The sequence below is a fragment of the Poecile atricapillus genome, chromosome 29 (assembly GCF_030490865.1).
Source record: "Poecile atricapillus isolate bPoeAtr1 chromosome 29, bPoeAtr1.hap1, whole genome shotgun sequence".
NCBI lineage: Eukaryota > Metazoa > Chordata > Aves > Passeriformes > Paridae > Poecile > Poecile atricapillus.
This window is the reverse complement of record NC_081277.1, coordinates 4,130,808-4,145,396: the sequence shown is the minus strand read 5'-3', so window position 1 is coordinate 4,145,396 and position 14,589 is coordinate 4,130,808. Positions and strand designations below refer to the sequence as shown.

Below are 14,589 nucleotides of genomic sequence, written 5' to 3'. Positions count from 1 at the left end.
AGGGTTCCTGGGATGGGAAATCCAAGGGTTTCTTGGGATGGGAAATCCAAGGGTTCCTGGGATGGGAAATCCAAGGGTTCCTGGCCATGGGAAAACGGGATGGAGTTGGGGATGGGGTGGGATTTGTGGCCAAGGAAAGTGGAGCGGGATAATGAGGTTCTCCAGGAATTCCATCCCATGGGGTCAGTTGTCCAGGAATTCCATCCCATGGGGTCAGTTCTCCAGGAATTCCATCCCATGGGGTCAGTTCTCCAGGATTGTTCCATGTGGTCACTCTTCCCTGGGGTCTGCTCCAGCCTGGGTCCATCCCATGGGGTCCCCATCCCTGTCCACCCCTGACCACCCCTGACTACCCCTGTCCACCCCTGTCCATCCCTGTCCATCCCTGACCACCTCTGACCACCCCTGACCATCCCTGCCCACTCCTGACCATCCCTGTCCATCCCTGACCATCCCTGACCACCCCTGACCACCCCTGACCATCCTGACCATCCCTGTCCATCCCTGACCATCCCTGACCACCCCTGTCCACCCCTGACCATCCCTGACCACCCCTGACCATCCCTGACCACACCTGACCACCCCTGACCATCCTGACCATCCCTGACCATCCCTGACCACCCCTGACCACCCCTGACCATCCCTGACCACCCCTGACCATCCCTGACCACACCTGACCATCCCTGACCATCCCTGACCACCCCTGACCACCCCTGACCATCCTGACCACCCCTGACCACCCCTGACCACCCCTGACCATTCCTGACCATCCCTGACCATCCTGACCACCCCTGACCACCCCTGACCACCCCTGTCCACCCTGTCCATCCCTGACCATCCCTGACCATCCCTGTCCATCCCTGTCCATCCCTGACCATCCCTGACCACCCCTGACCATCTCTCACCACCCCTGTCCATCCTGTCCATCCCTGTCCACCCCTGACCACCCCTGACCATCCCTGACCATCCCTGACCATCCCTGACCATCCCTGACCACCCCTCACCACCCCTGACCATCCCTGACTATCCCTGACCATCCCTGACCATCCCTGTCCACCCCTGACCACCCCTGTCCATCCCTGTCCATCCCTGACCATCCTGTCCATCCCTGTCCATCCCTGACCATCCCTGTCCACCCCTGACCACCCCTGTCCATCCCTGTCCATCCCTGACCATCCTGTCCACCCCTGACCATCCCTGACCATCCCTGACCATCCCTGTCCATCCCTGTCCATCCCTGACCATCCCTGACCATCCCTGACCATCCCTGACCACCCCTGTCCATCCCTGACCATCCCTGACCATCCCTGTCCATCCCTGACCATCCCTGTCCATCCCTGACCACCCCTGACCATCCCTGTCCATCCCTGACCATCCCTGACCATCCCTGACCACCCCTGACCATCCCTGACCATCCCTGACCATCCCTGACCACCCCTGACCATCCCTGACCATCCCTGTCCATCCCTGTCCATCCCTGACCATCCCTGTCCATCCCTGACCATCCCTGTCCATCCCTGACCACCCCTGACCATCCCTGTCCATCCCTGACCATCCCTGACCATCCCTGACCACCCCTGACCATCCCTGACCATCCCTGACCATCCCTGACCACCCCTGACCATCCCTGACCATCCCTGCCCACTCCTGTCCATGTCACTGTCCATCCTGTCCGTGTGTCCACCCTGTCCGTGTGTCCATCCTGTCCGTGTGTCCAGGCGATCCGGCTGATCCAGGCCTGTGTGGACGTGCTGTCCAGCAATGGGTGGCTGAGCCCGGCGCTGGCCGCCATGGAGCTGGCCCAGATGGTCACTCAGGCCATGTGGTCCAAGGACTCGTACCTGAAACAGCTGCCACACTTCACCTCCGAGCACATCAAACGCTGCACGGACAAGGTACGGACACAGGGACAGCTGGGGACACCTGGGGACAGCTGGGGACAGCTGGGGACAACTGGGGACAGCTGGGGACACCTGGGGACAACTGGGGACAACTGGGGACAGCTGGGGATACCTGGGGACACCTGGGGATACCTGGGGATACCTGGGGACACCTGGGGACAACTGGGGATACACCTGGGGACACCTGGGGACAGCTGGGGACACCCTGGGGACAGCTGGGGACAGCGTGGAGAGCGTGTTTGACATCATGGAGATGGAGGATGAGGATGTGGGATCAGGATGGGGTTTGGGATGGGATCGGGATGGTTTTGGGATGGGATCAGGATGGGATCAGGTGGGATCAGGATGGGGTTTGGGATGGGATCAGGATGAGGAGGAGATGACAATTCCCACCATTCCAGGGCGTGGAGAGCGTGTTTGACATCATGGAGATGGAGGATGAGGATGTGGGATGGGGATGGGGTTTGGGATGGGGTTTGGGATGGTTTTGGGATGGTTTTGGGATGGGATCAGGATGAGGAGATGACAATTCCCGGTGTTCCAGGGCGTGGAGAGCGTGTTTGACATCATGGAGATGGAGGATGAGGAGCGCACGGCGCTGCTGCAGCTGCCCGAGGCGCAGATCGCCGACGTGGCGCGGTTCTGCAACCGCTACCCCAACATCGAACTGTCCTACGAGGTGGGGGACAGGGACAGCATCCGCAGGTGTGTGGGGATCCACGGGATCCTGGGGATCTTCGGGATCATGGGAATCACTGGGATCATTGGGATGGGATCGTTGGGATCATTGGGATGGTTCTGCAACCGCTGCCCCAACATCGAACTGTCCTACGAGGTGGGGGACAGGGACAGCATCCGCAGGTGTGTGGGGATCCATGGGATCATTGGGATCATGGGAATCACTGAGATCATTGGGATGGGATCCTTGGGATCATTGGGATCCTTGGGATGGGATCATTGGGATCACTGGGATGGTTCTGCAACCGCTACCCCAACATCGAACTGTCCTACGAGGTGGGGGACAGGGACAGCATCCGCAGGTGTGTGGGGATCCTTGGGATCTTCGGGATCATTGGGATCATTGGGATGGGATCACTGGGATCGTTTGGATCGTTGGGATTGTTTGGATTGGGATCATTGGGGTGGTTGGGATCGTCAGGGTGAGGATGGGATCAGGATCAGGATCGGGATCGTGCTGTTCCTGATCCTGTGCTCCATCCAGCGGTGACCCCGTGGTGGGGCTGGGATCAGGATGGGATCGGGATGGGATCAGGCAGGGATCTGATGGGATCTGATCCCATTCCATGTCCCCAGTGGTGGCCCCGTGGTGGTGATGGGATCAGGATGGGGTTTGGGATGGGATCAGATGGAATCTGTTGGGATCAGGCTGGGATCTGATGGGATCTGATGGGATCTGATCCCGTTCCATGTCCCCAGTGGTGGCCCCGTGGTGGTGCTGGGACCAGGATGGGATCAGGGTGGGATCGGGATGGGATCAGGCTGGGATCTGATGGGATCTGATCCCGTTCCTGATGATGTCCCCAGTGGTGGCCCCGTGGTGGTGCTGGTGCAGCTGGAGCGTGAGGAGGAGGTCACCGGGCCGGTCATCGCCCCCCTGTTCCCACAGGTACCGCCGGATCCACCAGATCCATGGGATCCACGAGATCCACAGGATCCATGGGGTTGGGATCCACAGGATCCATGGGATCCATGGGATCCACTGGATCGGGGTCCATGGGATCCATGGGATTGATGGGTGGGATGGGACAGGGCTGTCCCCAGGTCTCAGAGTCCCCGTGTCTCCATCTCAGTGGGTGACACGGGCTGGGTGACACAGGGTGGGTGGCACTGAGGTGGCAGCGTCCCTGATGTCCCCAGTGGTGTCCCCAATGTCCCCAATGGTGTCCCCGATGTCCCCAGTGGTGTCCCAGATGATGTCCCCAATGTCCCCAATGATGTCCCCAATGTCCCCAATGACCCCACAGAAGCGAGAGGAGGGCTGGTGGGTGGTGATGGTGACACTGAGGTGGCACTGAGGTGGCACTGATGTCCCCAATGTCCCCAATGTCCCCACAGAAGCGCGAGGAGGGCTGGTGGGTGGTGATGGTGTCCCTGAGGTGACACTGAGGTGGCAGTGTCCCTGATGATGTCCCCAATGTCCCCACAGAAGCGAGAGGAGGGCTGGTGGGTGGTGATGGTGACACTGAGGTGGCACTGAGGTGGCAGTGTCCCTGATGATGTCCCCAATGTCCCCAATGTCCCCACAGAAGCGAGAGGAGGGCTGGTGGGTGGTGATCGGGGACTCCAAGTCCAACAGCCTCATCTCCATCAAACGCCTGACGCTGCAGCAGAAGGCCAAGGTGGGACAGGGGGGGACACGGGGGGGACAATGGGGGTGACAATGGGGGGACACTGGGGGTGGCAAAGGTGACACTGGGGGGTGACACTGGGGTGACAGGGGGTGACACTGAGGGGACACTGGGGGTGGCAAAGGTGACACTGGGGGGTGACACTGGGGTGACAGGGGGTGACACTGAGGGGACACTGGGGGGACACTGGGGGGGGACACGGGGGAGGACACTGGGGGGGACACGGGGGGTGACACTGAGGGTGGCAAAGGTGACACTGAGGTGACACTGGGGGGGGACACTGGGGGGGACATTGGGGGGGTGACGAAGGTGACGTGGGTGTGACACAGGCTGGGTGGCAGGGGCTGGCTGCCACCATGGGCTGGGTGACCCTGGGTGACTCCAGGTGACCCCTGCTGTCCCCAGCTGTCCCTGGGTGTCCCCATCTGACCCCGTTGTCCCCTGGCTGTCCCCAGGTGAAGCTGGGTGACCCTGGCTGTCCCCAGCTGTCCCCTGGGTGTCCCTGGTGTCCCTGGTGTCCCCTGGTGACCCCATTGTCCCCATGTCCCCAGGTGAAGCTGGGTGACTCTGGGTAACTCTGGGTGTCCCTGGTGTCCCCAGCTGACCCCACTGTCCCCATGTCCCCAGGTGAAGCTGGGTGACTCTGGGTGACTCTGGGTGTCCCCTGGGTGTCCCCTGGGTGTCCCAGCTGTCCCCTGGTGACCCCGTTGTCCCCTGGCTGTCCCCAGGTGAAGCTGGGTGACTCTGGGTGTCCCCTGGGTGTCCCCTGGTGACCCCATTGTCCCCGTGTCCCCAGGTGAAGCTGGGTGACTCTGGGTGTCCCTGGTGTCCCCGGTGTCCCCTGGTGAAGCTGGGTGACTCTGGGTGTCCCCTGGGTGTCCCCTGGTGACCCCATTGTCCCCATGTCCCCAGGTGAAGCTGGATTTCGTGGCGCCGGCGCCGGGCGCTCAGCACTACACCCTTTACTTCATGAGCGACGCCTACATGGGCTGTGACCAGGAGTACAAATTCAGCGTGGACGTCAAGGAGGCCGAGAGCGACTCCGACTCCGACTGACACCCAGATCCTGATGAATAATCCCAAAAAACCCCAAAAAACCCCCCAGAATCCTCCAGAATCCCAAAAAAAACCCCCAGAATCCTCCAGGATCCCAAAAAAACCCCCCAGAATCCTCCACAATCCCCCAAAAAAACCCCAGAACCTCAAAAAACTCCACAGAATCCCAAAAACCCCCACCCAGATGTTGTGAAATCCCACAAGATCCCATCAGATCGCATCAAATCCCACTGGATCCCATAAAATCCCATCAGATCCCCTCAGATCCCATAAAAATGTCATCAGATCCCATCAGATCCCCTCAGATCCCACAAAAATCCCATCAGATCCCATAAAAATCCCCTCGGATCCCATCAGATCCCCTCAGATCCCATAAAAATCCCATAAAATCCCCTCGGATCCCCTCAGATCCCCTTCCCACGTTCCCGTTGTGTTTTAGGCTTCGGATGTTTTTGTACAGAGTTTTTTTAGGTTGGAATAAACTTCGAGATCCGACTCGGCCTCGGTGCTGGATCCCAAATTCCCGGATCCCAAACCCCCAGATCCCGAATTCCCGGATCCCAAACTCCCGGATCCCAAATTCCCAGATCCCAAATTCCCGGATCCCAAATTCCCGGATCCCAAATTCCCAGATCCCAAATTCCCGGATCCCAAATTCCCAGATCCCGAACTCTGATCCCAAATTCCCGATCCCAAACTTTGATCCCAAACACCTCCCGGGTCCCGGAGGGTTCCAGCCCCCCCCGATCCCTCGGGAAGATCCCTTGGGAAGATTTTTCCAGGAAATCTTTGGGATTTATTGGCTCTGGGGCGGGAAATCCTGAACGGATCCCGGGATCCCAAACCCCGATCCCACAAATCCAGCCAGGGAGGGAGAGGAGGACGGGGAACGGTCCTGGAGGACATGGGGAGGTCCTGGAGAACATGGGGAGGCTCTGGAGAACACCAGGAGGTCTTGGAGGACACCAGGAGGTTCTGAAGGACATGGGGAGGTCCTGGGGGATCCCAGGAGGTCCTGGAGGATCCCAGCAGGTTCTGGGGGACATGGGAAAGTTCTGGAGAACATCAAGGAGCTCTGGAAGGTTCTGGAGAACACAGGGGAGCCATGGGAGGTTCTGGAGAACATTGAGGAGCCCTGGAGGCCATGGAAGGTTCTGGAGATCACTGGGGAGACCATGGGAGGTTCTGGAAGGTTCTGGAGAACACGGGGGAGCCATGGGAGGTTCTGGAGAACATCGAGGAGCCCTGGAAAGTTCTGGAGAACACGGGGAAGCCATGGGAGCTTCTGGAAAGTTCTGGAGAACACGGGGGAGCCGTGGGAGGTTCTGGAGAACACCGGGGAGCCCTGGAAGGTTCTGGGAGGTTCTGGAGAACACGGGGGAGCCGTGGGAGGTTCTGGAGAACACGGAGGAGCCCTGGAAGGTTCTGGAAGGTTCTGGAGAACACGGAGGAGCCCTGGAGGTCCCCGGAGGCGGCGGGGCGGTGGCCGCGGTGGCTCAGAGGCCGTCGGGGCGCTGGTAGCTCCAGAAGGCGATGTCACCGTCGTCACCGCAGGTGGCCAGCAGCCCCGGCTCCCGCGGGTGCCACGCCACGCCGTTGACGTCCTGCGCGTGCGCCCGCGCCACGTGCGCCGCCAGCACGAAGGTGACCGGGGACTCCGGGGACACCGGGGACACCTCCTCGAACACCCGCACCGCGTCGTCACCGCACGCCGTGGCCACCGCGCCCGTCAGGTGACACCTGGGGCGTCACACGGGGACGGGGTCACCCCAGGGGGGACAGGGAGGGGACAGGGGAGGGGACACCGGGGACACCAGGGAGGGGACAGGGGGTGGGGACACCAGGAGGGGACAGGAGTGACCAAGGAGGGGACACCAGAGGGGATAGGGAGGGGACAGGGAGGGGACACTGGAGGGGACTGGGAGGGGACAGGGAGGGGACAGGGAGGGGACACCAGAGAGGACACAGGGTGACCAGGGAGGGGACACTGGGAGGGGACAGGGGTGACCAGGGAGGGGACACCAGAGAGGACACAGGGTGACCAGGGAGGGGACATGGGGAGGGGACACGGGGTGGGGACAGGGGAGGGGACCGGACCCCAGGATGGGGACACTGGGAGGGGACGAGGGGACAGGTGTGGGGACAGGAGTGACCAGGGTGGGGACACGGGGTGGGGACAGGACCCCGGGGAGGTGGCACCTGGAGGGTCACAGGGCACCAGTGAGGTGTCCCCAACTTCCCCAGTGAGGTGTCCTTGGTGTCCCCATGTCCCCAGCATCCCCAGTGTCCCCCTGTTACCCCAATGTCACCCCAGTGTCACCCCAATGTCACCCCAGTGTCCCCACTGTCCCCAGTGTTCCTGTCACCCCGATGTCCCGCTGTCACCCCAGTGTCGCCCCAGTGTCACTGCAGTGTCCCCAGTGTCCCCAGTGTCCCTGATGTCCCGCTGTCACCCCAATGTCACCCCAGTGTCCCCAGTGTCCCCAGAGCTCACCAGTGTCACCCCAGTGTCCCCAGTGTCACCCCAATGTCACCCCAGTGTCCCCAGTGTCCCTGATGTCCCGCTGTCACCCCGATGTCACCCCAATGTCCCCGCAGTGTCCCCAGAGCTCACCAGGCCACGTCGTAGATGCTGCGCCCGTGGTACCCGGACAGGGTGCAGACACACTGCCAGCTGTGCTCCGAGCCACCGCCTGGGGACACCGTGGGGACATCATGGGGACATGGGGACATCATGGGGACATCATGGGGACATTGGGACACCGTGGGGACACCATGGGGACATTGGGACATCATGGGGACATTGGGACATCATGGGGACATCATGGGGACATCATCAGGGACATGGGGACACCATGGGACATCATGGGGACATCATGGGGACATGGGGACATCATTGGGGACATCATGGGGACATCATGGGGACACCATGGGGACACCATGGGGACATCATTGGGGACATGGGGACACCATGGGGACATCATTGGGGACATGGGGACATCATGGGGACATCATTGGGGACATCATTGAGGACATCATTGGGGACATTGGGACATTGGGGACATTGGGGCACTTCCCTCTCTCCCCAGCCTCTCCCAGTCCCTTTCCCTCTCCCTTCTCTCACCTGTCCCTGTCCCCATGTCCCTGTCCCCATGTCCCCATGGTGTCCCCATGGTGTCCCCATGGTGTCCCCATGGTGTCCCCGTGTCACTCACTGTGTCCCCATGGTGTCCCCATGGTGTCCCCACGTCCCCATGGTGTCCCCATGGTGTCCCCATGTCACTCACCGTGTCCCCATGGTGTCACTCACCGTGTCCCTGCAGTGGCTCCGAGCGCTGCCACATGCGCAGGGTGCGATCATCGCTGCAGGACACCAGGCGGTGGCCCTGTCCCCATGGTGTCCCCATGGTGTCCCCATGTCCCCATGGTGTCCCTGTGTCACTCACCGTGTCCCCATGGTGTCCCCATGTCCCCATGGTGTCCCTGTGTCACTCACCGTGTCCCCATGGTGTCCCCATGGTGTCACTCACCGTGTCCCTGCGGTGGCTCCGAGCGCTGCCACACGCGCAGGGTGCGGTCATCGCTGCAGGACACCAGGCGGTGGCCCTGTCCCCATGTCCCCATGTCCCTGTCCCCATGTCCCCATGGTGTCCCCATGGTGTCCCCATGTCACTCACCGTGTCCCTGCGGTGGCTCCGAGCGCTGCCACACGCGCAGGGTGCGGTCATCGCTGCAGGACACCAGGCGGTGGCCGGAGCGCTCCCAGGCCACCCCCCAGACCGTGGAGGTGTGACCCTCCAGGGTGGCACAGCACAGCCAATCGTCATCGTCCTCGCGGTACAGACGCACCGTGTCATCGTAGCTCGCGCTGGCCAGCAGCTGCCACCGGGAGAGGGGACATTGGGGACATTGGGGACATTGGGGACATTGTGAGGGGACATTGGGGACATGGGGACACCGTGTCATCGTAGCTCGCGCTGGCCAGCAGCTGCCACCACAGGGGACATTGGGGACATCATGAGGGGACATTGGGGACATGGGGACACCGTGTCGTCATAGCTCGCGCTGGCCAGCAGCTGCCACCGGGAGAGGGGACATTGTGAGGGGACATTGGGGACATGGGGACATGGGGACACCATGTCATCGTAGCTCGCGCTGGCCAGCAGCTGCCACCACAGGGGACATTGGGGACATTGTGAGGGGACATGGGGACACAGGGACATGGGGGGACACCATGGGGGGGACACGGTGGGACATGAGGGGGACATGGGGACATGGTGGGGACACAGAGACACACGGACACGAGGACAGGAGACACAGGGACACAGTGGGGACACGGTGGGGACACAGGGACATGGGGACACGGGGACACGGGGACATGGTGACATGGGGACACGGGGACAGGGGTGACCTGGGGACAGGGAAGGGACCCTGGCCGGGTTTGGGGATGTCCGGGCAGGTGGCACCTGGGGGTCTCTGGGTGTCCCCAGGTGTCCCCAGGTGTCCCCAGTGTCCCCAGCTGTCCCCAGCTGTCCCCAGGTGTGTCCCCAGGCTGTCCCCAGCTGTCCCCTGGTGTGTCCCCAGTGTCCCCAGGTGTCCCCAGGTGTGTCCCCAGTGTCCCCAGGTGTCCCCAGGTGTCCCCAGGTGTCCCCAGTGTCCCCAGTGTCCCCAGGTGTGTCCCCAGTGTCCCCAGGTGTCCCCAGGTGTCCCCAGGTGTGTCCCCAGTGTCCCCAGCTGTCCCCAGGTATCCCCAGTGTCCCCCAGCTGTCCCCAGCTGTCCCCAGGTGTATCTCAGGTGTCCCCAGGTGTGTCCCCAGTGTCCCCAGGTGTCCCCAGGTGTCCCCAGTGTCCCCTCACCTGCAGGCTCGGGTGCCACACCACGTGTTTGACGTCCTGGCTGTGAGCGCTCAGCACGCTGACACACTCGAACTCCTCCTCCTCATCGTCCACTGCGGGGACAGCGGGGACAGCGGGGGACAATGGGGACAGAGGGACAGAGGGGACAGAGGGGACAGAGGGGGACAATGGGGACAGGGGGGACAGAGGGGACAGAGGGGACAGAGGGGACAGGAGGGGACAGAGGGGACAGAGGGGACAGGGGGGACAGGGGGGACAGAGGGGACAGAGGGGACAGAGGGGACAGAGGGGACAGGGGGGACAGGGGGGACAGAGGGGACAGAGGGGACAGAGGGGACAGAGGGGACAGGGGGGACAGGGGGGACAGAGGGGACAGCAGGGGACAATGGGGACAGGGGGGACAGGAGGGGACAGAGGGGACAGGGGGGACAGAGGGGACAGCGGGGGGGACAATGGGGACAGGAGGGGACAGAGGGAACAGGAGGGGACAGGAGGGGACAGGAGGGGACAGAGCTCAGAGGTGTCCAGGGGATGTCCAGGGGGCTCAGGGATGTTTTAGGGGATCCGGAATTTTTGGGGGGGATTTTTGGGGTGGGATTTTTTGGGATCAGGGATTTTTGGGGGTGTCAGGGATTTTTTTGGGGGTGTCAGGGATTTTTTGGGGCTCAGGATTTTTTTGGGGGGGATTTTTAGGGGTGCCAGGTATTTTTTGGGCTGTCAGGTATTTTTGGGGCTGTCAGGTATTTTTTTGGGGGGGGCTCAGGTATTTTTTTGGGGGCTCAGGTATTTTCGGGGTGCTCACCCTCCCAGACCCAGACGCTCTTGTCCCGGCTGCAGGTGGCCAGCAGCGTCCCCGAGGTATCATGGATTTTTGGGGTGTCAGGTATTTTTGGGGGTGTCAGGTATTTTTTGGGCTGTCAGGTATTTTTGGGCTGTCAGGTATTTTTTGGGGTGTCAGGTATTTTTTTGGGCTGTCAGGTATTTTTGGGGGTGTCAGGTATTTTTGGGGGGTGTCAGGTATTTTTGGGCTGTCAGGTATTTTTGGGGGGCTCAGGTATTTTCGGGGTGCTCACCCTCCCAGACCCAGACGCTCTTGTCCCGGCTGCAGGTGGCCAGCAGCGTCCCCGAGGGTGCCCAGGCCACCGACTTCACCTCGTTCTCGTGGCCCTCCAGGGTGGCCACCACCTGCAGGGGTGACACAGGTGACACTGAGGGTGACACAGGTGACACTGAGGGGTCCCAGGTGACACTGGGGGTGACACAGGTGACACTGGGGGTGACACAGGTGACACTGAGGGGTCCCAGGTGACACTGAGGGGTCCCAGGTGACACCGGGGGGGACACAGGTGACACTGAGGGGTCCCAGGTGACACTGAGGGGTCCCAGGTGACACCGGGGGGGTCCCAGGTGACACTGAGGGTGACACAGGTGACACTGGGGGTGACACAGGTGACACTGAGGGGTCCAGGTGACACTGAGGGGTGACACAGGTGACACTGAGGGTGACACAGGTGACACTGGGGGTGACACAGGTGACACTGAGGGTGACACAGGTGACACTGGGGGTGACACAGGTGACACTGAGGGGTCCCAGGTGACACTGAGGGGTGACACAGGTGACACTGAGGGGTCCCGGTGACACTGAGGGGTCCCAGGTGACACTGAGGGTGACACAGGTGACACTGAGGGGTCCCAGGGTGTCACCGGGGGGGACACAGGTGACACTGAGGGGTCCCGGTGACACTGGGGGGTGACACAGGTGACACTGAGGGGTCCCAGGTGACACTGAGGGGGTTCCCGGGGTGACACTGGGGGGATCTGGGGTGACACCAGAGGGATCCCAGGTGACACTGACGGGTTCCAGGTGACACCGAGGGTTCCCCGGCTGTCCCCAAGTGTCCCCAGGGTGTCCCCAGCTGTCCCCAGGGTGTCCCCAGGTGTCCCCAGGTGTGTCCCCAGATGTCCCCAGGTGTCCCCAGGTGTCCCCAGCTGTCCCCAGGGTGTCCCCAGGTGTCCCCAGGTGTCCCCAGGGTGTCCCCAGGTGTCCCCAGGTGTCCCCAGGTGTCACTCTCACCTGGAAGCCGTCCTGCTGCCGTTTCCACACGCAGGTGGTGCCATCGAAGCTGGCCGAGGCCAGGTAGAGCCCGCACGGGGACCACGACACCCGGCGGACGGTGCGGTGGTGACCCCCGGAGAGAACCGCACGGCACGACCACACCGGGCCTGGGGACACACGGGGACACGGACAGGGGGACAGGGGGACATGGGGACAGACAGGGACAGACAGGAGGACACATGGACACACGGACGCATGGACACAGGGACACACGGACAGGGACAGGGGGACAGACGGACAGACGGACAGGGGGACGCACGGACACACAGGGACAAGGGGACACATGGACACGGGGACAGACAGACAGGGACAGACAGACACACGGACACGGGGACAGACGGGGACAGACAGGAGGACACACGGACACACGGACGGGGACACACGGACAGACGGACACATGGACAGACGGACAGGGGGACGGACAACGGGGGGACACACGGACAGACGAGGACAAGGGGCCAGGGGGACACACGGACAGATGGACACACGGATGGGAGGACAGATGGACAACGGGGGACAGATGGACACACGGACAAAGGGGGGACAGATTGAGAGACGGACACACGGACGGGGGGACAGACGGACAGACAGGGGGACAGATGGAGAGATGGGCACACGGACAGACGGACAGGGGGACGGACAGGGGGACACACGGACAGACACACGGACACCCGGGGGGACACACGGACAGACGGGGGGACAGACAGGGACAGACAGGGGGACAGACGGACGGACAGCAGGACAGACAGGACAGACAGACAGGACAGACGGGGGGACAGACAGTGGGGGGAGACAGGGACAGACAGACAGGACAGACAGGGGGACAGCGGGGGGGACAGACAGACAGACAGGGGGACAGACAGGACAGACAGACGGACGGACAGACAGGGGGACAGACGGACAGATGGGGACAGACAGGGACAGACAGACAGGACAGACAGGGGGACAGCGGGGGCAGAGCACAGAGATCTCTCTCAGCCCCGTGTCCAGCCCGGTCCCCGAGCACCCTCCAGACCCGATCCCAGCCCCGATCCCAGACCCGGTTCCGATCCCGGTTCCGGTCCCGGTTCTGGTCCCGGTTCCGTTCCCCGCTCACCGTCCCGGGCCCAGATCCGCACGCTCCGGTCCCGGTTCCCTGGTTCCCCCGGTTCCCCGGTCCCAGTCCCGGTTCCCCCGTTCCCCGCTCACCGTCCCGGGCCCAGATCCGCACGCTCCGGTCCCGGTTCCCTGGTTCCCCGGTTCCCCCGGTTCCCCAGTCCCGGTTCCCCAGTCCCGGTTCCCCAGTCCCGGTTTCCCCGGTTCCCGTTCCCCGCTCACCGTCCCGGGCCCAGATCCGCACGCTCCGGTCCCGGTTCCGATCCCAGTCCCGGTTCCCCAGTCCCGGTTCCCCCGTTCCCCGCTCACCGTCCCGGGCCCAGATCCGCACGCTCCGGTCGCCGCCGCAGGACGCGAGCAGGGCCCCGCTGGGGCTCCAGGCCAGGGCCCAGCACCGGGACTCGGGGTGTGCGGACACCCGGTACAGCAGCGACAGCGCCTCGGGCATGGCGGCACCGGAACCGGAACCGGAACACGACCGGAACCGGAACACAACCGGAACAGGAACCGGAACAGGAACAGGAACCGGAACAGGAACAGGACCGAGACCTGAACAGGACCGAGACCGGAACCGGAACCGGAACAGGACCGAGACAGGAACCGGAACACAACCGGGACCAGAACCGGAACACAACCGGAACCGGAACAGACCCGGTCCCGGAGCTGGAACACAACCGGACCGGAAGCGGAACAGACCCGGTCCCGGAAGCGGAACAGAGCCGGTCCCGGAAGCGGAACAGACCCGGTCCCGGAAGCGGAACAGACCCGGTCCCGGAAGCGGAACAGAGCCGGTCCCGGAAGCGGAACAGACCCGGTCCCGGAAGCGGAACAGAGCCGGTCCCGGAAGCGGAACAGACCCGGTCCCGGAAAGCGGAACAGAGCCGGTCCCGGAAGCGGAACAGACCCGGTCCCGGAAGCGGAACAGAGCCGGTCCCGGAAGCGGAACAGAGCCGGTCCCGGAAGCGGAACAGACCCGGTCCCGGAAGCGGAACAGACCCGGTCCCGGAAGCGGAAGTGCGGCCGGGGCGGTGCCGTGAGCAGGGCCCGGAGCCGCTGCCGGTGCCCGGGCCGGGTCGGGGCGCTGCGGCCGCTGACGGCGCTGCCGGGCCGGGAGCGGCACCGGGACCGGGACCGGGACCGCCCATCCCGGGGCCGCTGTTCGGGGATCCGGGCCGGTGTCGGAGGGTTCGGAGCG

General features: G+C 63.1%; 2 protein-coding genes and 1 long non-coding RNA gene across 6 annotated transcripts in view; 2 read left to right on the top strand and 1 right to left on the bottom strand.

Moving 5' to 3' along the window:
• Window positions 1-5,719, top strand: part of SNRNP200 (small nuclear ribonucleoprotein U5 subunit 200) — a 65,379-nt gene extending 59,660 nt beyond the window's left edge. For both annotated transcript variants that reach the window (XM_058859472.1, XM_058859471.1), the window contains 5 exons: window positions 1,719-1,895; window positions 2,446-2,606; window positions 3,447-3,528; window positions 4,169-4,261; window positions 5,183-5,719. In XM_058859472.1, coding sequence (XP_058715455.1) covers window positions 1,719-1,895; window positions 2,446-2,606; window positions 3,447-3,528; window positions 4,169-4,261; window positions 5,183-5,326 — 657 coding nt within the window. In that variant the 3' untranslated portion in view covers window positions 5,327-5,719. The remainder of the gene's footprint in view (window positions 1-1,718; window positions 1,896-2,445; window positions 2,607-3,446; window positions 3,529-4,168; window positions 4,262-5,182) is intronic.
• Window positions 5,720-6,075: 356 nt separating this feature from the next.
• On the top strand, window positions 6,076-6,836 carry LOC131589741 (uncharacterized). 3 transcript variants are annotated; one of them, XR_009279830.1, is made up of 3 exons: window positions 6,076-6,408; window positions 6,478-6,648; window positions 6,710-6,817. It is a non-coding gene; the product is annotated as an uncharacterized LOC131589741 (long non-coding RNA). The 3 variants fall into 3 exon arrangements; XR_009279832.1 differs by having other exon boundaries at window positions 6,076-6,438; window positions 6,509-6,648; XR_009279831.1 differs by having other exon boundaries at window positions 6,081-6,408; window positions 6,640-6,678; window positions 6,749-6,836.
• On the bottom strand, window positions 6,823-13,895 carry CIAO1 (cytosolic iron-sulfur assembly component 1). Its single transcript, XM_058859507.1, has 7 exons — window positions 13,704-13,895; window positions 12,258-12,406; window positions 11,257-11,368; window positions 10,184-10,275; window positions 9,004-9,205; window positions 7,941-8,019; window positions 6,823-7,066 (listed from the first exon to the last, which is right to left on the bottom strand). Exons 1-7 carry the CDS (start codon window positions 13,840-13,842, stop codon window positions 6,823-6,825), a joined length of 1,017 nt encoding a protein of 338 aa, XP_058715490.1. The 5' UTR covers window positions 13,843-13,895.
• Window positions 13,896-14,589: the final 694 nt, after the last annotated feature.

Bases quoted from the DNA above. Each gene is read 5' to 3' on its own strand.
- CIAO1 (XM_058859507.1), bottom strand. From the start codon at position 13,842: ATGCCCGAGGCGCTGTCGCTGCTGTACCGGGTGTCCGCACACCCCGAG. The intron at 11,369-12,257 runs GTGAGAGTGACA...TCACCCCTGCAG, and splicing joins GGCAGCAGGACGGCTTCCAG to GTGGTGGCCACCCTGGAGGG. The intron at 10,276-11,256 runs GTGAGCACCCCG...CTGTCCCCGCAG, and splicing joins GAGCGTCTGGGTCTGGGAGG to TGGACGATGAGGAGGAGGAG.